Here is a 23,015-nt window from a genome sequence, read left to right as displayed (position 1 = left end):
AAGAAAGGGATTTTATTAGATATAATTCACATTTCATTCTACTGAAGGTCAAAGGTTGAGGAGGTGATTCTATGCCCACAGAAGACACAATGCTGACAAATTCCAGCCACAGTCTTCTCTCCAGCCTTCTCCTGATTCACCCATAACAGACTGAGTACATTAAACACACAGGATTTGGAAGTTTCCAGGTTTTATTTCCTATCAAATTTACAAATCTTCCTATTTTAATAAATCCACAAACCACATGTTTATTCAGAAGTTAGACAATAAAGCTATATCTACATCCTCATTTTCAGTAGGGAAGTAAGAAGCCGCAGCTCATAGAAACCTAAAGTTCCGTGAGGGATGGGTAAGTCCCAGCTCTGCCTGTGGTACAGACGAGATGGGGATGAGGCACAGGTATGGAGAGGAGACTCAGTCCTCAGCACTGGCCTGTGCTGCTCTCTTGGTCACATTGTGCTGACAGGAGACTGACTGAGATGCCAACTGCAGAAAGAGAAACTGAGGAACTCTTGGATTCCTAGTAGAGAAGGAAGGATCAAGACTCAGCCCCATACAAAGCAGTGGTTTTATACTGTGGATGAAAACAGGAAGAAATTCACTGTTCTCTGGGCATGGTGATACTCTGAAGAACTCAACTCAAAATGTACCAATCCCTACAGTCCCCATAACCCAGGAGTCTATCCTCTGTCCAACCACACGTCACAGGTTAGGTCCTGCGAGACCTTACTGTTTGCATTTAGGCAGCCTGCTTCTGGGTTGCCTAGTAATCTATGCTGTCATCATGTGTCATCTGCCAGGTAGACATACGTGGCAGGCTTGGTTCAGTTGCGCAGGAATTATCAATGGACCCTGCCTCTTAGCTCTTTCACTTGTGCTCTAGCTTTCTTGTTCTCTTTTTTTTTAAATTTTTTGATTATTATAATTTATTCACTTTGTATCCCAACTGTAGCCACCTCCCTCATCCCCTCCCAATCCCACCCTCCCTTTTTTTTCTCCTCCCATGCCCCTCCTCCTGTCCACTGATAGGGGAGGTCCTCCTCCCCTTCCATCTGACCCTAGCCTACAGGTCTCATCAGGACTGGCTGTATTGTCTTCCTCTGTGGCCTGGTACAGTTGCACTCACCCTAAGGGGAAGTGATCAAAGAGCCAGCCACTGAGTTTATGTCAGAGACAGCCCTGCTCCCCTTACTAGGGAACTCCTTACTAGGGAACCCACTTGTAGGCTGAGCTGCAATGGGCTACATCTGAGCAAGGGGTCTAGGTTATCTCCATGCATGGTCCTCGTTTGGAGTATAGATCTTTGAAAAGACCCCTATGCCCAGAGTTTTTGGTTCTGTTGCCCTCCTTGTGGAGCTCCTGTCCCCTCCAGGTCTTTCTATCTCCCTCTTCTTTCATAAGATTCCTTGCACTCTGCCCAAAGTTTAGCTATGAGTCTCAGTATCTGTTTTGATACACTATTGGGTAGTCTTTCAGAGGCCCTCTGTGGTAGGCTCCTGTTTTCTCCCACTTCCAATATCCATCCCATTTGCTTTCTGAGTGAGGATTGAGCAACTATCCTAGGGTCCACCTTCTTGTTTAGCTTCTTTAGGAGTATAGACTTTAGTATATTTATCCTATATTATATGTTTAATATCCACTTATAAGTGAGTATATACCATGTGTGTCTTTCTGCTTCTGGGTTACCTCACTCAGGATGATCTTTTCTACTTCTTTTTCTCTTGTTTTTCCCAGTTCTCTCTCCTTTCTCTGCTGGGTTTCCCTTCCCCTCCCCCTATAATGTATCTCTCTCTCCTCCTCCTCCTCTTTCTCCATCTCCATCCAATAAACCTCTTTCATATAATATCTGTTGTGCACATCATTTTATTAAGGGGTGCCCCATGGAGAAAGGGGAGAGTAGCAGAAAGGGGTAAGAGCAAGAGAGGGGTAAGAAGCAGGGGTTTCATTTATAGCCCCTGTGCAACTGAACTGAGCCTGCCAGGTCCCTCTACCTGGCTGGCGAAACATGATGACATCATAGGTTACTAGGCAACACAGAAGCAGGCTGCCTAAATGCTAACACTTTTCTAAATGGTAAGAAAGACATTAGATCACTGTTCCTGCCTGTGAGAAAACAAATTAAACTTGATCAGAGCCAACAGGACATGTGATAAAGAAGGAGTTTTGAGCTAACTTTGTTCCCCCTCTGGGCTATTGTCTATTCTATCACATATCAGGGACCATACCCCACCAAACTTACTGGTAGTCTGAGTATAACTACTGCTGCTTTCACCTCACCTGTGAAAGAAAACAGTGGATAAAAGGCCAGGAAGCCAGCAGGGCCAAGAAGGTCTTAATCCTAGCCCAAGGGAAGCTACTAGAACTAGGACTACAGACCAAGGGTAGGATGTGAAAACATGGTGAGATACGAAGGAAGTGTAATAAAACCTTCTAGCAGGTCAATTCTCAAGTACACAACATTTGCTCAACCATGTTTGTAGCAGCTTTTTTTGTAATACCCAAATGTCCACCAATGGAGGAATGGATACAGAAATTGTGATATTTTTACACAATGGAATACTACTCAACAATTAAAAACAAGGAAATCATGAAATTTGCAGGCAAATGGTGGGATCTAGAAAAGATCATTCTGAAAGAGGTGTCCCAGAAGGAGAAGGACACACAAGGTATATACTCACTTATATAGACCTATAAGATATGATAAACATACTGAAATCTATACACCTAAAGAAGATAAACAAGAAAGAGGACCTGGGGTAAGATGATCAATCCTCACTTAGAAAGACAAATGAGATGGACATTGGAAGTAGGAGAAAACAACAGGACAGGAGCCTACCACAGAGGGCCTCTGAAACACTCTACCTAGCAGTGTATCAAAGCAGATGCTGAGACTCATAACCAAACCTTTGGCAGAGTGCAGGGAATCATATGAAAGAAGGAGGAGTTAGTATGACCTAGAGAGGACTCTGGCCCTTTGGGCAATAGTTTTGACTCTGAGTTCCAGCTCCTCCCAATACTCTGGCCCCTCCTGCTCCATCCATGGCTGTGGCTCCATCCTGGGAATCGCCTCATCGCCACCACAGCCCTGCTAGGAGTTTCACCTAGAGTCACCCCATATTCTCCCAGGAGCCTACACCATCCTGGGTCTCCAGCTTGTCCCCGAGATGCCTCTCCCATCGTTCTCCCTTCTCAACTCGGTTCCCCACATCTGAGCCACATCCATTTCCCTTCCCAGCCCCTCTCCCACCCAGTTCTCTTTCTTCATCCACTTCCAATGTCTATTTTATTTCTCTTTTGAGTGAGACTCAAGCATCATCCCTTGGGCCCTCTTTGTTACTTAGCTTCTTTGGGTCACTGGATTGTAGAATGGTTATCCTTTACTATACGGCTAACATGACATAAGTTCTAATGAATCTAAAGTTGACTTTAGCAGTTTGACGCAGACCTGAAATATATTATTCCTCAACTTACACTCAGAAATAATATTAATCACAACCTCCCAAATGAATTTATCAAAATTTATTCAATAGGTCCACTTGCTGCTTCTGCCAAGTATCTGTATGAACACCAGTCTCTACAGGTAAGTTAGCCAAACTCACTCCATTGCTTAGTCTTTCGTGTTTGATCATAAACTAGCAACAGTAGAACTCTGTAGAACTTAACTTAAAGTTAATCATTTTAACTTGAGGTATATTTCTCTAAGTTTCATGACTTTTTGCATTTAGTAGATGTCAGATTTCTCAGGGAATGCTATTGTTCCACCTCATCTTTCATATTATTACCTTCCTGTTCTCCTTTATAATTGGCAAAGGATTTTACCAAAATTTTATTATTTCTAACATCAATGAAATAGCTTGACTAGAACAAAAAGAAAAGAAATAAATTGATACTTATGGGAAAAGAAATTTAGACAGAATGAATCCTTGGAGAGACTCCAAGATGTTAATGCCCAAGACACTGCTGAGGAAGTATGAGAGGGTTCATTCTAGCTTTCCCTTTGTCAGAATAAAAGGTGAGATCTGCTGAGATTAACTATTGTAATTATAAATAAGTTGTAATATCCATTCTAAAGTATGTAAAGCAGCTTAGCTAAAGGGCAAATGTAATACTGGCAGAAAATTTTCATCACTTCCCCCTCTTTTTATCTCTCTCATTTCCTCCTTCCCTCCCTGCCTCCTTCCTTTTTTCCTTAGACAAGGTGTTATATAGCTCCAGCTAGTGTGAAAGTCACTTTGTAACCCAGATGAACTCTTTGAACTCTTGATCGTCCACCTCCTGAGAGCTTGGCTTATGTAAATGTGTCTTCACATGGACAGGGTAATTTTTTTTTCTTCTGATGAAAGGAAGTTCAGACCACAACAATGGGTGAGTGAGGATAACTGGGGGTCATCTTTGACTACAGTTCATGAAACTCATAGCATAAACAGAGTAGAAGTTCACTGTATAAGTCACTGTCTTTCACCACCAATTTGTTTATAGTTTTTTGTTTTTGTTTGTTTAGTTGGTTTGTTTTTGTTTTTGCATGCATTCACAGTGGGTTTTTCAAATCTCAGGGAAGATTGTGTGATCAAGCATAGGATATGTTGTAAGTATATGTCAGAGAGTGTGTGACTTTGTTGGATCTGGTAGAGCACATGTGTTCATGTTGGAATGAGGGAGGAGATAAGGGGAAGGGAGAGAGCACAAAGAATTAGAGGAATGTGCTGGGCATGGTGGTGCATACCTTTAATCCCAGCACTCAGGAGGCAGGTAGATCTCTGTGAGTTTGTGGCCAACACAGTCTACAGAGTGAACTCCAGGACAGCAGTGGCTACACAGAGAAACCCTATTTTGAAAAACCAAAACCAAAAACAAACAAAAAAAAATGTAGAGAATTAATCTCTTAGTATCTGTCCAAGTCAGGGTTCTTTACAGCAGCAGACTGAGCCCCAGTGCTGGTAACAAGTTAGGTTGTACTTGGTGTTAAGTAAACGCATGACTGTATGAGCATGCTTTTAGTGGAAGAGGGATGATTCAATTATCAGAAACATGAAATAATTTGTGAACTATGGTGGACTATACTTCTTACATCATTTCATGCATATAACTCCAAATTTCTGACCACCTATGTCAGTATGTCCTTCTGTTCTGTTCATGATTCTTGAAATTCCCCACTATCAACAGTTATATTTACTTAATCCAGGACATAGATCATTTGTTTTCTGGTGTGTTGTTTTCATGTGCTCTGATGTTTTTAAGTTTAGCATCACAGCCAGGGGCATCTTGTGGATAAAGTGTAGATGCAAACTGTAATACAAGGTAAATATGATCTCATCTGTCGATGGCAGGCATTTCTTTGCTGTCTGTGTTGACCAACTCAAACGACAGTCTTTTTGCAGAGATGATCAATGTTAAAATGTAGAAAACAAGTCAAACAAATATTAATAAACACAATATCATGGGTTTGTTAATAATAACTTATAGCTGCAGTTGCACTGTAGTCCTTTTAAAACCTCAGCCTTTTCCTCAACAAAATAAAAATGTATGATATATTCACAGAAAATCTTATATGTTAGTGTTTATAGGATACTCATTTATAAAAACCAAAAACTCAAAGTAGAACAGAAATTATTCAGTGAATGAATATGAAAGCAAATTGTATTATATGTTAGAGAAAACAATTCTGCAGTAACAGGAATGAAAAACCTGGCTGTGGTTCCTCATATTTGCAATCCCAGAGCTTCAGAGGCTAAGGAAGGAAAGGGGCGTTCAGGCCAGTCTGGGCTACATAGTGAAACTCTTTTGTCCTTTAACGCCAAAAGCCATTACAAAGAAGGAATGAACAATCGACGAAATACCTGGTGAATCTGTTTAAGTTTAGCCTCTCTGAGGAGGATTTGCACTAGGTTTTGTGCCTGTGTGGCATGTTTTGAAGTTTTAGAAACTGAGGACAGCTAAGTCGTCCCCATGCTGGGGAATGAGGTGTAAGAAGAGACGGATGTATGGCTGTAGACATAAAAGAATAAAGACTGACACCTGTGGTGAGTGCACTATTCTGCATTTTCAGTGAAGTGTAGCATAGGGGACACACAATGAGATTACGAAGAAGGGGGTACAAACACAGAATGGAAGTGTACAGGGGTGTCTGGGTGATCATTAGACTGATGAACTGCACAGACCTTGCTGTGCCTTCTGGTTATAATTTGTTACCTCTGGAAGGACAGAGTACAGGGACACAGCTTACGGTTAGCCATAACTGCATGTTGCAAAGATTACAGTTAGAATTGTCCAGATATTTGACATCATCAAAATGTTTACTAACAAATTATATTTGTTTGAGTATATTTAAACAGAAATTTGTAATGGTGGATTTTTGTACTATTTATAAGAAGATGATAAAATTTCAATTCTGTCATCATTGACAGTTTTTAATCACATGGATTATAATCACAATTTACCTGTACAACTCCCTCAATATGTTCAAAATTACATATTATACCATTATGTTCATTTGAGCATTTTAAACACAAGTGAATTGAAGTAATCTAAATACACCAAACTATGACTAAATTATATTTATAAAAGGAAATAGTTTGCAGAATTTAAATACATATGTATATACAAATATGCTCAAAATAAAACTTAACTGCCAGATAAACTCAGAAAAATGTAAAAATCATACATGCTTTTAGATAAGTATACAAACATGCACACATAAGGGCATACATTCAGAATTCCAGAATGATTTGTGGAGTGACAAAATCAAGATTCAATATGGGGTGATCAGTGTGCTGGGATCCTCACGACTCTTCTTTGTGGGAGACAGTCCCTCTGCACATACCAGGATAAATCACAAACATGCTCTCCGGGAAAAGGGCCTGGGTGGCAAGTGGACTAAGGTACAGATAATGCACTTCTTTTAGAACAGTTTTAATTCTGTAAAATATTAACACAGAATATGTTCAAAATATAAACAAAATCATCTGTTTAAAACAGGAAGGGGAAATTGTAGAAGACTAGAGTGTTAAAATAGAGAAGTGCTGAGCATACACTTATCCCATTCCAAAACATTGAGATTTGTAGTGAGTCATGGTCTATGAAATCTATGAAAAAGAGATTGTTTCTGAACACCTTTCTTCTTCCTGAAGAGCAGTAAACCAACAGGCCTAACGCAGACATTTCAGATTCTACAGTCAGTTATTCTCAGTACAGATCCACATTTGTCTGTTTCACCACAGCACTGCGATGTCCTAGAGGACCCTGCACCACCTTCCCCTCTTCACCTGTGCGTCTCTCTCTCCTCTCTAACTTCCTGCCTCAACTACAGTGACCTCCAGGTCAACAACACCTGTTCTCCACTGGGGTGAATCTTACACTTGATAAATCTGCATGGATAATTCCCTCATCTCTTCTAGATCTTTGTCATAAATTCTGTTTTACCAACTACCTCATGTGAACACACACACACATACAACCTCATGTAAACACACACACACATACACAATTGTCCTTCCCTGCTCTGTTGTTATAAATAGAATGTATCTTAATTTGGTATACTGTATCTTACCATATATCTTCAACTTAAATGCAAGTTCTAGAAAGAAAAATGTTTTCCATTTTTTCAATACTGTAACCCCAGCATCCAAAATAATAGCTATCATGTTTATCTGCTTTCTATGAATTTACTGGGTTCACTAACAGCTTAATATTACCTGTTCAGTGTTTGTTAACACAACTTATATTTACCTTCCATAAAAGCTTGCACCTACACTTTATCCAAAAGATCCCTCTGACTGTGACGCTAAACTTAAGAAAACATTGAAGCCCATGAAAACAACACAGCAGAATGCAAATAATTTATGTCCTGGATTAAGTAAATGACTTTAGCAATAGAGGATCAGTGAATTGTTTTGGCATCTTGCTGTCTGGAACGACATACCCAGATAAGTTAGCATCAGAAGCAATAGGGTGATTTCATTACATAATCACTGAGTCAATACAGTCAGCTGTAAATTCGTAACACATGATATTGTGTTTGTTAATATTTGATTGGTTTGTTTTCTGCATTTTTAACATTGATCGTATCTACAAAAAGACTGTCTTTTGAGTTGTTGACATACATTTGGTGGAGCTCATCATCTTCATAATCTTTTTAAATAAGTTTTTATCTTTGCTCAATTTTTCTATCGTACATTTGTTTTTTATTGTAAAATTCCTATTATTTTTATTAACTCCATCTCCTAATTGTAGATTTAACTACATATTCTTCATTCTTTTAACTTTCAAAGATATTTTCTGGGAATTTGTATTGGCTTCTGATATTCTGGACCACTAACTAGCAGACTCTTCCTGTGGGTGCTAGTGAAGAATAGCTCATATTCTTTTTCCAATGCCTCAGCACAGTCCAAGCTTTTGCTTCTAATGAGTCTGTGTGTTTGCTTTTTTTCTCAAATGACAGTTTCCTTTGTTCTTTTCCCCAAAAACTTTTTAAATTTTTTTATTACAATTTATTCACTTTGTATCCCAGCTGTAGCCCCCCCCCGAATCCTGCCCTCCTTCCATCTACCAGTACACTGAAAGGTAAGGTCCCCCTACCCTTTTCTCTGACCCTAGCCTATCAGGCCTCACCAGGATTGTCTGAATTATCTTCCTCTGTGGCCTGGTAAGGCTGCCACAGGAGCTATCTTTGACATGAACTCAGTGGCTGGTTCTTTGACCACCTCCCCTCAATTTTCCTTTGTTCTTAATTTACTCCATTTTTCTGTCACCCTCTGTTTATGTTGTACCTTGTCTTCTTTCTGTTTACTCCCCTTCTCTCAAGAAAAATCTCACTGTGGGGTACTTTCCTAAGTCGAAAACAGAGTGTTGTTATATTGCTAGAACCTCTCAGTATTTCAAGGTTTTCTCAGCTATGCTCAGAGCCCCGTAGTTATGCTGCAATGCTGTGATGAAGATTAGTCTATTTTTCCTTTACTTACATGATATTTAAAACTTGTGGGCTTTCCACTTCTCTTTCTCTCCCTATAATTTGTTATTTTGTCTTCTTTTTCTATTTCTTTCTCTCTCTCTCTCTATTAAAATATGGTAGCCTAGGCTGGTCTCAAATTCACCAACCTCCTTTTACCTCACAGAAGATTTAGGTGGTCAAGGAAGACATAGAGATCCCTTGTTGACTGTTTGGGTTCAGGAGAAGTGAGGTAATTCTCACTAGGCCATATCTGTATGATTCTCAGGACCTAAACCATAAAGTAAGCAATTACTCCCTTAGTCTGTGAGCTTTCAACAGGTTAGAATCCTTTTTTTCTAGTGTTGTGTATGAGTTTATGGAAAGATCCTGTAAAAAAGTGCCCTAATTTATATAGCTTAGTCCTCATATGCTTCACTTATTAATCATTTTACAGGTTCAGAATTTATCAGGTGTACTAATCTTTTACTCTGTTGTAAGTAAATGAACCCATGACTCCTAAACATTCTTTACTCAGAAGCTCATCCTAGGTACCTCCAAAGAGTCAGTGTGTATTTCACTTAGTCCCCACAGAGTAATGTTTTAACTTCAGTAACACATTGCTTTCCCTATATTTTCCTTTAGTGATGGAGAATACCACTTCAGTTGATGAGTTCCTCTTGCTTGGCCTGACCAGCATTCAGGAGCTGCAGCCCATCTTTTTTGTGATGTTTTTAACCATTTACTTGCTGAATTTGGTTGGAAATGGAGTGATATTAATGATCATCACTTTGGAGAGAAAACTCCACTCCCCTATGTACTTCTTCCTGGGAAACCTTTCCTGCCTAGATATTTGTTACTCTTCAGTGACTCTTCCCAAGGTTCTCATCAACCTTCTCTCCAGGCATAGGACCATATCGTTCCTAGGCTGCATCACTCAGCTACACTTCTTCCACTTTCTGGGAAGCACGGAGGCCATCTTGCTGGCTGTGATGGCCTTTGACCGTTTTGTGGCCATTTGCAGCCCACTCCGCTACACTGCTATTATGAATCCTCAGTTGTGCATCATGTTGGCAGCTATGGCCTGGCTTACCAGCTTCCTCTATGCGCTGATGCATTCGGTTATGACTGCTCACTTGAACTTTTGCCGCTCTCACAAACTCAGTCACTTCTTCTGCGATGTTAAGCCCCTCTTAGAAGTGGCCTGTGGCAACACAGTGCTCAATCAGTGGCTCCTTTCCATTGTTACAGGCAGCATATCCATGGGGGCCTTCCTCCTCACACTCATCTCCTACTTCTACATCATTGTCTTTCTTCTCTTCAAGAATCAGTCCTGCAGAATGCTTAAGAAGGCTCTGTCCACTTGCACCTCCCACTTTATGGTGGTTTGTCTTTTCTATGGACCTGTTGGCTTCACATACATCCGTCCTGCCACCGCATCAGCCTCTTCCATGGGTGAGGATCGGATGGTTGCTATCATCTACAGTGCAGTTACCCCAGTGCTAAACCCACTAATATATACTCTTAGGAACAAAGAGGTGATGTTGGCTCTGAAAAAGATCTTTGGGAAGAAGTTGTTTAAAGACAATCAGCTATATGGAGGAGATCAATGAGATTCATATCTTATGTACATGAAGGTACTTCATTCTAATAAATGATCAGTTAACTTGATTTCCTCCCTCTCTCAGGAGTTATGCACATTTCAGACAAGACAAGAAGTTCAAATCACATGGGAATAAACAAAAAAATTCTACAGTATTTTAAAATATGAATTTTAGTTTGTCAAGGGGCTTCACACTATCCACAGTATACACACCAGGGTAATCAACTGCTGTGGAAATCTAAAAGAAGGCAGGAATGACTGAGAGAGATGAGACCAAGTTTTTGATATATATTAATCAATTTGTCTGGTCTTTGCCTTGGATTCTTGAAATAGAGCTTTGAAAACCTTGACTGTTTTAGTAACTCATTTGACTCACACCTAAGTTTATATTCACAACAGGCTTTATGGTAGGCTCCAAGCAAACTTTTGATGGGGAGTTCGTTATTACAGAAAGATTATATGATTAGATCTAGTGATTTTGGACTTGGTGACAGTGGCTTGATACTTTAGTGAGGGGGGTTAGAAAGTAAGTTCATCTATGAGGCCAAAATCTACATGAAGCTATAAGGAAGTCTCAGTAGAAACTCAATACCAAGGTGAGGTCCACATGTTTGAACATTGGTGTTTGGAAGGGTTGTGTACTTTGAGGACCTCACAGAAGTTTCTCTGTGTCTTTTCTCCCTGCTCTCATGTGTATCTTTGTCTATGACAAACTAAAATCACAAGTGTAATACTTTTCTGAGTTCTGTGTGTCTTCTCTGAAACAAAGGAAAACTACTCAAGTGCAAGAAGGAAAATATCTATTATAACATAGACAAAGCTGGAGATTAATGTTTAATGACATTTGCCAGGCATATAAAGATAGCAGGGTGATATTGTAAAACATTTAATAGCTATTCTTTTAACAAGTTTCAAATATACAATTGTTGTAAAACTAGAGTTACTTGTTATACAAAATAGCTCCAAGTCTCACTTAATAAAAACTCTACTTGCCAACATCTCTCCAATGCATTTCCGTCTTTGCCTAGGCCTCTGCCTATGTCCTGGGTGCTATTCACTACATAAATTGGGAATGGTGGAAGAAAACTTTAATTCCTCAGTTTAAGATCTCCTCCACTGATGCTCTTATGACATATACCCTGTCAGGATCCTCCCCTTCTCAGGTGAAGGTAATTCCATCTTTGTAATCTCATTGTCATGATTTTAGTGTCTTTTAAAACTCTTCTCTTCTACCTTCTGGACTTGGTCTATAGAATTCATTTTCAAATTGCATAGACCATGCCATCATTTTCATTATCTCATTATCTCAGCTCTTCATACATAGCTCTAGGAATCAACATTGCTAGTTGTCATCTGGAAGACTGGATAGTTTCCTATGCTGTTCCAATGCCTTGACAGTCTTTCTGTTTTAATTCTGTTCTCATCTGTGAAGATGGAGTAACCCTTGGAAAATAGCTACACATAATCTATTTAAAACTGTCCCACTCACTCACTCTTTCTACTGGTCTGTTTTAGATCTATAAGACCATATCTGCCTCTGATTGCCTCTCAATGACTGCTCTCCAATCCTAGATCCTATATTTCTCCAGAACATAGCTAAGATCCTTCTCTGAGGGCATGAACAATCCTCTCACTTTAAAATAACGTCCTGAAGACGTTCTTACTACTAATTCCTTCATTTTCTTTATATTTGTCTTTACAGATGACCTCCTCAATGAAGCGTACACTGAGCACTCCAGCACAGCAGCCCTGCACTCACACCGACACTCACAGCTTCCCTGTAAACTTGCCCCCTCGTACACCATGGTCACTATGGTTGTACACATGGTCACCAGCCACATTTGCTGCTCTGTAGTGTGTACCATGTACCACTCCCACTAGGATACATACCCCCAAGGCTGGCATCCAGGGCTGTTTTTAGTTTTTTGTTTTATCCTATATGCCAACATTTTATGTCGTGTAAACAGTGTTCAACAGTTGTCATCTGGATCAGTACAGATGCCCTCCCTCTCCTGCTGGCAGGATCTGTAATGATCAGGACGTAGGCCAGTGCTTTGTGACCCCTGTAGCATAAGACCCTCACTGTGAGCTCAGAGACAATGAGCTTCCTCAGCAATGTTGTTCTCTTTCTATCCTTTCTTCTCTCTATTCTTTTTAAGTCAGTCTTCACATTCCATAGCTCACTGTACATGTCTTACTACAAAATGTGTAACTTATCTAAGCAGCTCGGAGATTGAGGCGAGAGGACTAGGAACGCAAGGCCAGTCTGAGACATTGTGAGACTGTCTCAAAGCGGCTGGGAGTATAGGGCACAGGAGGGCATTTGCCTAGCTTGTGCAGTGGGAAAAGTAAAGGAGAATATATGACTAATGGGGCTGCTTTTCCATCCACATAAAATTTAAAAAGACACACAGACACATAGGTGCACGCACATGCACACACACACATCACCTATTGGGACTGAGCAGGGCCTTAAAGAGCTCAGGGAAGAAAGAGGGATGGTGAGCAAAGAAGATAGGACTCAATAGGATTTTATGTCAGTTTATCCTCTCTCTGCTAATTCCTGAATTTGTATTCTTTAAAAAGATTGGGGAAGAGATGAAAAATTCAATCCATGAAACAGCCCTGCAGGAAGGAAAGAGTTAAAGGAGCCTGAAAGTCTCTATTTAAGCCCACCTGCTTTTAGAAGCTTCCCTGGGTCTTTCGGGGACAATGATAGACAAAATACCTCATTTCTTTTTGTTTGTTTTGAAGTATCTTTCTTTTTATCTTTTTTTAAAATTAATTACAGTTTATTCACTTTGTATCCTAGCTGTAGCCCCCTTTCCCCTCCCCTCCCAATCCCACCCTCCCTCACTCTTCCTCTTGTATGCCTTTCCCCCATCCAATGAGAGGGTAGGTCCTCCTCCCCTTCCATCTGACCCTAGCTTATCAGGTCTCATCAGGACTGGCTGCTTCCCTCTCAGGTGGAGGTGATCAAAGAGCCAGCCTATGAGTTCATGTCAGAGACAGTCCCTGTTCCTATTATTGGGGAACCCTCTTGGATATTGAGCTGCCATGGGCTATTTCTGTGCAGGTGTTCTAGGTTATCTCCATGCATGGTCCTTGTTTGGAGTATTAACCCTGCACAAAACTAAAATCCAAGTGGATCAAAGATCTCAATGTAAAAATGGACACATTAAATCTGTCAGAAGAAAAAGTGGGGAAGAGCCTTGCACTCATTGGCATAGGAGACAACTTCCTGAACAGAACACCAACAGCACAGGATCTAAGAGCAACAATCGGTAAGTGGGACCTCATGAAGCTGAAAAGCTTCTGTAAAGCAAAGGACACCGTCACCAGAACAAAATGACAGCCTACAGATTGGGAAAGGATCTTCACCAACCCTTTATCTGACAGAGGGCTAATATCCAGAATATATAAAAAAAAAAAAAACTTAAGAAGTTAAACAGCAACAAATCAAGCAATCAACTAAAAAATGGGGTACAGAGCCAAACAAAGAATTCTCAATAGAGGAACATTGAATGGCAGAGAAACACTTAAAAAATGCTCAACATTCTTCTTCATCAGGGAAATAGAAATCAAAATGACCCCGAAAATAGCTAATTTCTATCAGAGATGAAGACACACAGAGTAAAAAAAGACTGAAAGTTTACTAAGCAACCAGAAAAGTCATCATGCACACAAATAAAAAGAGAAAATATAAATATGGAGGGTGAGGGTGGGGCTTAGGCCTGAGCAGAGACTGGGAGCTGTTTCTGCAAGGCCTAGGGATGGCTGAGTCCCTGTGATGACAGTTCTTGGTGGAACAACATTATGTTGATGGTCAAGGACAGAGGAGGAGGGAACGACCTAGTTAAGAATGACTATGTCCGAAGCCGTGGGAGGCAGCGCTGACCAAGCTCGGCCACATTCTACAGCCCTACTCTTTTCCTGTCCGGTCTGTAACACACTCAGTATGGGTCTTGGATATCTTCAGAGTTTTTTTCTTGTCAAGTTTTGTGAATAGTCTGCTATTTTAATGAACCAGTATACCACATCTTATATCTAGAAGTTAAAAAGCAGACCCATTCCTACAGCTGTTTTTTTATTAAATTTTTATTTTTTTAATGTTAGTTACATTTTATTAACTTTGTATCTCAGCTGTATCCCGCTTCCTCATTCCCTCCCAATCCCACCATTCCTCCCTCATCTCTTCCCTACCCCTTTCCAAGTCCATTGATTGGGGAGGACCTCGTCCCCTTTCATCTGATCCTAGCTTATCAGGTATCTTCAGGCCTGGCTGTAAAGTCCTCCTTTGTGGCCTAGCAGGGCTGCTCCTCTCTCGGGTGGTGGTGGTGGTGGTGGGGAATCAAAGAGGCAGCCATTGTATTCATGTCAGAAATAGTCCCTGTTCCCTTTACTAGGGGACCCACTTGGATATAGCTACCATGGGCTATATCCGAGGAGGGGTTCTAGGTTATATCCATACATGGTCCTTGGTTGGAGACACAATCTCACAAAAGACCCTTGTGCCCAGATATATTTGGTCCTTGTGGAGCCCCTGTCCTCTCCAGGTCATATTAACTCCCCCTTCTTTCATATGATTCCCTGCACTCTGCCGAAGGTTTGGTTGAGTCTCAGTATCTGCTTTTATACGCTGCTAGGTAGAGACTTTCAGAGGCCCTCAATGGTAGGCTCCTGTCCTGTTGTTTTTTCCTACATCCAATGCCCATTCCATTTGTCTTTCTAAGTGAGGGTTGATCATCTTACCCAGGGTCCTCTTTCTTGTTTATCTTCTTTAGTATGTTTATCCTATCTTATAGGTCTATATAAGTGAGTATATACCATGTGTGTCTTTCTCTTTTTGGGATACCTCTTTCAGAATGATCTTTTCTAGATCCCACCATTTGCCTGCAAATTTCATGATTTCCTTGTTTTCAATTGCTGAGTAGTATTCCATTGTGTAAAAGTACCACAATTTCTGTATCCATTCCTCAACTGAGGGACAGCTGGGTTGTTTCCAGGTTCTGGCTATTACGAATAAAGCTGCTACAAATATGGTTGAGCAAATGTCTTTGTTGTGTACTTGAGCATCTTTTGGATATATGCCTAGCAGTGGCATAGCTGTATCTTGAGGTAGCACCATTCCTAATTTTCTGAGAAAGCACCAGATTATTTTCCAAAGTGGTTGTACAAGTTCCTACAGCAGTTTTTAATTTTTTATTTTTAAACAAGGTCTCACTATGTAGCTTTTGTGGGTCCAGAACTTGCTATATAGATCAGGCTATTCTCAGATTCACAAATATCTGCCCACCTCTGCTTCCCGAGTGCTGAGATTAAAGGTGAGTACCACCGTGCTTGGCAACACCCTTCTTTCCCATAGGGAAGTAAGAGGCTGCAACCCGGGGACTGCTTAAAGCTCCTAGGAGACGGAGGCTTTCCAGACCCGCATTTGCTGGAACAGGAGTAGGTGGCAGGTCAGTTTTGGGATGCAGTTTGGTTTTCAGGGCTGGGATGAGCTCTTTTTCTCACGTGGTACTGACAGACAATTAGACACAGCCAAATTACAGCCAGTTACAGAAGTCAGGAGTTCTTGCACTCATCCTACAAAGGATAATTGATCCAAACAGATTCTGTGTGGTTATGTACAACATATGGTATGGTCTTATACTGTGAAAGAAAATAATCAGAAAGGAATCCAGATCAGTCACTGTGATTGGTGATACTTTGAAAAGCCTATTACACACTCTCACTGTCACTTGAGTGCCCCCCCCCATAAACCAGGAGTCTGTTGGCTGCTCCACCCTCCTTCCATTTCATATCCTCTATGGTTTCAAATTTTTACCCCGTGGGAAATACATCAGATCCTTGGAATGTCTTGCCCTGAGGTCGAACACAAGACCTGGAGAGATAGGGCTAAAGGAGGAGTTACCAGCTAGCAGAGCTCTTCCATGCACATCACCCACCCCCACCAGAGAACTGGCATCCTAATCATATCTGTGGCTTCTTCCACTTTCGGGAAGAAAACAACCCATGAAAGGCTAGGGGAGCAGCAGGGCCACAAGGATGTGAAAAAGAAATCCTAGTCCTGACACCAGGGACTTTCAGAGCTCTGACTGCAGATCCAAAGAGGAATGAAGAAGCAAGCAGCATGATGTGCAACTGCCCTCCTGGAGTCTGTCCTCAGAGGGACTTTCTCCTCTGACCTCTGGCTGCTGGGAATCAGGCTCACAGTATACAGAGCAACAAATGTGTCGTGCATTTTTCTGTTATTTATGGTAGAGTGTCTGTACACAGGTTCAAGCGTGCACATGCATATGATGTGGCCATGACATCCCAGTCTGCTGATCATAATTCTGAAAGACACCACTGAATGCCACAGCTCTAATCCTGAGCAGTTATTTATTCTACTTGTGTGCGCATGTGGGTCTGTGCGCGTGTGTGTGTGTGTGTGTGTGTGTGTGTGTGAGTGCACATGCAACATGAAGTTACAGGAGGTTGTGAACCTCCCAGTGTGGGTACAGGAAAACAAACCACAGACCTTTGCAAGAGCAGTAAGCACTCTCAGCCACAGAGCCAGCTCTCCAGACCGAATACTGAACATTTTTGAGGATTTAGAACTTCATGTCTGAAGAAGCTGGTGAAGTCTGTGGTTTGTTGGCAAACAAATTTGTGCATAGAGGATGTCCTGGCTGATTTTTGTCTACTTGTCACAAGCTAGAGTCATCTAGGAGGAGAGAACTTCAGTTGTGACAACGCCTCCATAAGGCCTACCAGAAGGCAGGCCTGTAGGGCATTTTCTTAGTAATTGATAGGGGAAGGCCCAGTCTGAGGTGCCACAAGAAAGCTGACTGAGCAAGTCATCAGGAAGAAGTCAGTAAGCAGCACTGTTCCATGGCCTATGTGTCATCTCTTACCTGCCCTGTTTGAGTTTCTGTCCTTACTGCTTTTGAGGATGAACTGTTGTATAGAAGTGTGAGTGCAATAAACCCTTTCCTCCCCAAGTTGCTTTTGGTCATGGTGTTTTCTCATAGCAATAGAAACCCTAACTAAAACAGAGGATATGAAAGAACATATGGAGCAGTGCTTCCCTCTAGAGTCTCTTTATGCTAACTACGAGTGCCCATAGACAAGCGCATGCAGAATGGCCTCTACACATGTGATGTTTACAGTTAGCATAAACAAGTACAAATAGTGTTCACGTGGTGTGGTGTCTTATCATCTTTGACCATGTGAAGGCCAGTTTGTGGGAAGAACATTCTGCACTCTGTCTGCCCCATCCACGGTTCACAGGTTTCTTATGTGAATTCTTCTACACTATGATGTAATCCTTCAAAGTATAATTGACAGTCACTAAAGCCCACCAGCTCTATGGACTGTATTCATGAACCATCCCTGATCTAGCCCTGTGATACATTTTTTCCCACATCAATTTTAGTTTATTTAAAATCCTTAGAGTTATATAAAATATTGTTTATTCTATTCTTACATTATTCCTAAAAATGGAGGTTCAAATTGTGTAAAGTGTTTTCTAAGGGTTTTAATTCACTTTACACATTTGGTGAAATTGAGTCTGTGAAGATGCATCACAGCGTGGACTCTGTGAGCATGGTGCAAATATGAAAGACAGAAACATTGTCAGTAAATGGAAATGTCCTTTTTGTATGTCTGCATGTTTATGAGGAAAAATTTATCAATTCTTGGGTCTTCTGGTGACTAGATATTGGTGGTACTCCACTATGGATTTTGATTAACTTTCTCAGAAGACCTACTTCAGACAACTGCAGATGTAACACTCCTTGCACACAGCTGACAATGATAGGAATATACATATATATGTATATATATTTAGTTGTTGTTGTCCACCTAGGTCTTTGTGAATATGGCTCATCTGCTCACAGTGCTCCATCAGTGTGACTTTTATTAGTGTATCTGAGTCCACAGACATGCAAATGCTTATACCATTACTGATTTTTGCTGAGTAAAGAGGCCCCTGTTCTGTTATGCTTTTGTTTGTTTCTTTTTTTAACTAACTACTCCTTTAAATGTAACTTAATGTTTTTGGCTAAATTTAAAAAAATTGTATATTTGGGGGATTTTGATCTTTTGAGATTTAAATACTTGTGATTATGGCATTCAAAATTGTTCCTTTGGGAATAATGGGCCCCACTCCTTCCCAGCAAGGAGGCAGAGAAAACTATCTGGGGCTTAGAGCTCCTCAGTTGCAAAGAAAACTCAGGTTTCCCCTTTCCCTACCTGAGGTCTTCCTCCACATTACAACAGCAGCCACGGAAGCTCCCAGGAGAACCAGGCCAACCGCCACTACTATGATGGGGATGAAAGACTGGGGAGGTCTGCCTGGAAAGAAATGAAAAATGTAGGCCCTGGCTCCACATTTCAACCTTGACCCCACTCAAGGTCTCTAGAAGGGCTTCTGCTTTCCCTGACAATAGATTGTGTGCCAACATCCTACTTACTCCATCTTAGGGTGAGGGGCTCAGGCAGACCCTCATGCTGCACATGGCATGTGTAATGCTGCTCCTTCCCAGGAGGCACCACCACAGCTGCCCACTTCTGGAAGGTCCCATCCCCTGAAGGCCTGGTCTCCACAAGCTCCATGTCCTGGGTCAGGTCTTCCCCATCCCTCTGCCAGGTCAGGCTGATGTCAGCAGGGTAGAAGCCCAGGGCCCAGCACCTCAGGGTGACGTCTCCTTCAGGTCTGGAGTGATGGGTCACATGTGCCTCTGGGGGATCTGAAGGGAAAGTTGGAAAATTTGCACATAACATTTTTTTCCTTGGGATTTCCTTGTGATCATTTTGGGAGCAGACAGGAAAATAGCATGGGAGGTAAGAAAACCCACATAGCACCCTGAACTCAGGCATCTGGGGTAATAGAGTGCTTGAAAAGTTCTGGAATCAGGGTGAACTAGCCGAGGTAGGAGACTCTAGGTTACCAGGCGCGCACACACACACACACACACACACACACACACACACACCCTTGTTCTGACTGAGCGGGGCCGAGACTACATGACAGCTGCAGACATACCGTACCGCTGTGTGTGGGCAGAGAATCTAACCTGAGACAGGCCATGGTTCACAGCGGACTGCAGATGGAAGGGAATGACAATTTAGAGATCTTTTCTCCTATCCTGAGACAGAATCTTAACTGAGACTTTGAGAGAAGAGTGAGCCCTCTGAAGAGTCATACTCTGATGTTGGGCCAGGAAACCCAGGATCACTCTTCTCTCTCTCTGTGTGTGTGTGTGTAGAGAGAGAGAGAGAGAGAGAGACAAAGAGAGACAGAGACAAAGAAACAAAGAGACAGAGAAACAAATAGCGATAGACAAAGTCAGAGAGACGGTGAGATACACGCAGAGACAGACACAGACAGACACAAGGAATTCTGGTTGATCGCATTGCCCTCTCCCTTCTTCTCAGGAGATGTGGGCTCCAGCTCATTAGGAGGAATTGCTTCTTTGCCCCTCCTACCAGCACGCAGCAGAGTCTCATTTCCCATCTCCAGGTACTTAAGGAGCCACACAACGCAAGGGCCCTGCAGGTAGACCCTCCAGTGTTCAGCCTTATCTTCTGCCTCCCACTCTCGCCGGGTTATCTCAGCTGCCTTGTCTGCCGCAGTCCAGGTGCTCAGGTCCTCGTTCAGGGTGAGATAATCTTGCCCATCATAGCCAAACTGACGGTATGCGTGAAGTAGGTGCCCATCTGGTCCAATGTAGCAGCCAGTCATCCTCTGGATGGTGTGAGAACCTGGCCCCGTCCCACAAGTCAGTCTCAACCCCTTGGCCCAGTCCTTTCATCCTCCCTACCCATCCAACCATATTTGGACCTAAACTGAGAACCACAAAGGACTCATAGTCCTCTCAGCTCTTCTGGGTCAAGGTTATCTGTGGTCTCAGCCTCGGGCTGAATCTTGGACCTGGTTATGCGGGGATGTAGAAAAGGCTTGGCCACCACCTGAGCTCAGGGTCACTTACTGTTCGGGCTCTGATTGAAGTAGCCTCTCAGTTTCGGAAAGTATGCTCGAATCTGCTGTTCTGCGACTTCAGCAACACGTGTCTGGTCATCCCAGTACTTCTGTCCCACCTGCTCCATCCAGGGCACTCGGGGCTCGAACCTTGGATTTGCTGCCTCATTGTTGAAGTGCACAAACTCTGTGTCGTCCACAAACCCAATAGTCTTGTAGAAGGTCTCCTCTAGGCCAGGCCTTGACACTGCGATGTCGAAGTACCGCAAGGAGTGGGAACCTGAAGGAAGCAAGGGGCTGATGTCTTGCTTGACCCTCCTCCCAGGGCAGGCAGTGGAAGGGAAGCAGGAGGTTTAGGGCTCAAGGGAGTCTGGGTGTGGCCAGCCCAGCTGGAAGAGTGTGGCTGGATAAGCTTCCTAAGTGCTCTTCTTGTAAAAGATTTTCCCTCAAGACCTGTACTCACGTTTAAAGGTCTGGGTCAGCACAAGGGAAGTCCCCAGCAGCAGGTAGAGAGTGAGGAATGCTGAAGACTCCATTCTCTGGATTTGGAGAGAGTCAGTCCTTGTGGGTCTGTGGTGACTGTATAAAAGGGAACTTTAACAGCAGTTCTCTGGGAACCTGATATCCAATCAGAATGAGAATTGGAGCCTAGTCATCAGTATCCACGCAAAAGATCTTTATTCTGTTTACAAAAAAGAAGGGAAACTCCAGGGCTGTGAGGAATCCCCTTTCTGGGATATCTGAAGAGACTGCAGGAGCCTCTGCTGTGATCCTGGGCCTTCAGCTAGACCCTAACATGCATCCAGTGCTCACTGTTACCCTGGTTTCGCAAGTCTTGTTAAGGTGTCTGTGTACGGCTTTAAGAATTAGGGTGAACTCCTAACTGTGGTTTGTCTCTATTTTAACATTAGAAGTACAACCTTAAAGAATAATTCTCTTGGGCTGGAGAAATGGCTCAGCCGTTAAGAACACTGACTGCTCTCTCAGAGTACCAGGGTTCAACTCCCAGCATCCACATGGCAGCTCACAACAGTCTGTAACTCCTGTGCCAGGGGATCCGACACATGGACAAAAATGAAAGCAAAACACCAATTTATATAAAATACAAATAAATAAATTATTAAAATAATTCACTTAAGAGGTTTTAGTAATAATGTATTATAAGAATATTGTTTTATGAACGAACTATTACCCAAAATATACTAAGAAGAATGGATTTTTTTTGTTACATGCTACAATTTGGCATGTCTTTCATTACTGGATTTTTATATATACTTCTGCCTTTAACCTGTTCTGTTACAAGTTAAAGTATATGAAAAAAATCAATAAAAACAGTATGTGTGGGGAACTGTTTTTAATAATGTGCATGTTCACCTTTGTTGTGACAATGAAAGGACACCAATGTTAATTCTTCAAGGCTATTTGCAATGCAGTCTCAAATACTACCATCTGAGCCTGTGCAGGAAAGAAGGTGCTTACAGACACCCAGAGTCTGAAACAGAATGTGAGGTGTGCATTGTGTGGAAATGTAAGGGAGGGAAGCATTGCAAAGGAAACACAGGGAAGGTGGAATTCAGATACACTGACCCTGAGATTTGTAAAAGAATACAAGACACAGCCACACCACTCCTGGGCATACACCCAAAAGATGATCCACCATACAACAAGGACATTTGCTTAACCATGTTCAGAGCAGCTTTATTAGTAATAGCCAGAAACTAGAAACAACATAGATGTCCCTCAACATAAAATGGATACAGAAATTGTGGCACATTTACACAATGGAATACTACTCAGCCATTAAAAACAAGTAAATCATGAAATTTGCAGGCAAATAGATGGAACTAGAAAAGATCATGCTGAGTGAGGTAACACAGACCCAGAAAGACACATATGGTATATACTCAATTATAAGCAGGTGTTAGTCATAGAACACAGGATAGACACACTACAATGTACAGACCCCAAGAAGACAAACCCAATGGATATCTTAGGCTTCAAGTGGGCTCCCTAGGTACGGGAGTGGGGGACATCTCTGACAGGGACTATATTGCCTGATTTTTTTCTGTCATTTCCTCCTAATGGAACTTCCCTACCAGGTCACAGGAAAGGAAGATGAATGCAGTCCTCATGTGAATAGAAGAGGATCTGGGGTGTCTGGGTAGGGGAATCCCCTATTCTGAAGAACAGGGAAGAGGGGATGTGGTAGGGAGGGTGGGAATGGGAGGAGAGGAGCATGGGGCCTATGACCAAGATGTAAACTGAATTAATTAATCAAAAATAAAATAAAAGAATACAATATACCTTGACACCAAGCAGTAGGCAAAAGCAGCAGAGAAGGGAGCTGGCATACCTTGGAAAGGCTTTTCGTCAGATAGAAAGGGAAACTACTTCTAAATTCCGTAGGTTCAATATTTGAGACTCTGAGAAAATATGGTTTAAGATATGGACATCAAACAGACACTGGCAAGGCGCCCTCCACACCTCTAGTGTGTTCACAGCTAGCCTGGTGGGAATCATCT

General features: G+C 42.0%; 2 protein-coding genes across 7 annotated transcripts; one reads left to right on the top strand and one right to left on the bottom strand.

Annotated features, from left to right (window-relative positions):
* Nucleotides 1–325: 325 nt before the first annotated feature.
* LOC110562341 (BOLA class I histocompatibility antigen, alpha chain BL3-7-like) lies at nt 326–21,093 on the bottom strand. Of its 6 annotated transcripts, none has more exons than XM_060368963.1 (6): nt 20,957–21,093; nt 20,504–20,773; nt 20,001–20,276; nt 18,986–19,261; nt 18,765–18,866; nt 329–520 (listed from the first exon to the last, which is right to left on the bottom strand). In XM_060368963.1, the coding sequence occupies exons 1-6, from the start codon at nt 21,027–21,029 to the stop codon at nt 450–452; spliced, it is 1,068 nt and encodes a 355-aa protein (XP_060224946.1). In that variant the 5' UTR covers nt 21,030–21,093; the 3' UTR covers nt 329–449. The 6 variants fall into 6 exon arrangements, with proteins under 6 accessions (XP_060224949.1, XP_060224946.1, XP_060224947.1 ...); XM_060368964.1 differs by lacking the exon at nt 329–520 and adding an exon at nt 4,724–4,825; XM_060368965.1 differs by lacking the exon at nt 329–520 and adding an exon at nt 6,722–6,915.
* On the top strand, nt 9,571–10,536 carry LOC110562342 (olfactory receptor 12D3). The gene has a single exon (XM_021659058.1). It carries the CDS (start codon nt 9,571–9,573, stop codon nt 10,534–10,536), a length of 966 nt encoding a protein of 321 aa, XP_021514733.1.
* Nucleotides 21,094–23,015: the final 1,922 nt, after the last annotated feature.

Source organism: Meriones unguiculatus, chromosome 16, assembly GCF_030254825.1.
Source record: "Meriones unguiculatus strain TT.TT164.6M chromosome 16, Bangor_MerUng_6.1, whole genome shotgun sequence".
NCBI lineage: Eukaryota > Metazoa > Chordata > Mammalia > Rodentia > Muridae > Meriones > Meriones unguiculatus.
The sequence above is the reverse complement of the archived record's forward strand: the minus strand, read 5'-3'. Positions and strand labels throughout refer to the sequence as shown.

Coding starts and splice junctions, on each gene's coding strand:
- LOC110562342 (XM_021659058.1), top strand. CDS start 9,571: ATGGAGAATACCACTTCAGTTGATGAGTTCCTCTTGCTTGGCCTGACC.
- LOC110562341 (XM_060368963.1), bottom strand. CDS start 21,029: ATGGAGTCTTCAGCATTCCTCACTCTCTACCTGCTGCTGGGGACTTCC. Junction 20,277..20,503: donor CTTCAATCAGAGCCCGAACA/GTAAGTGACCCT, acceptor GGACGGGGCCAG/GTTCTCACACCATCCAGAGG. Junction 18,867..18,985: donor GCCCCTCACCCTAAGATGGA/GTAAGTAGGATG, acceptor ATTTCTTTCCAG/GCAGACCTCCCCAGTCTTTC.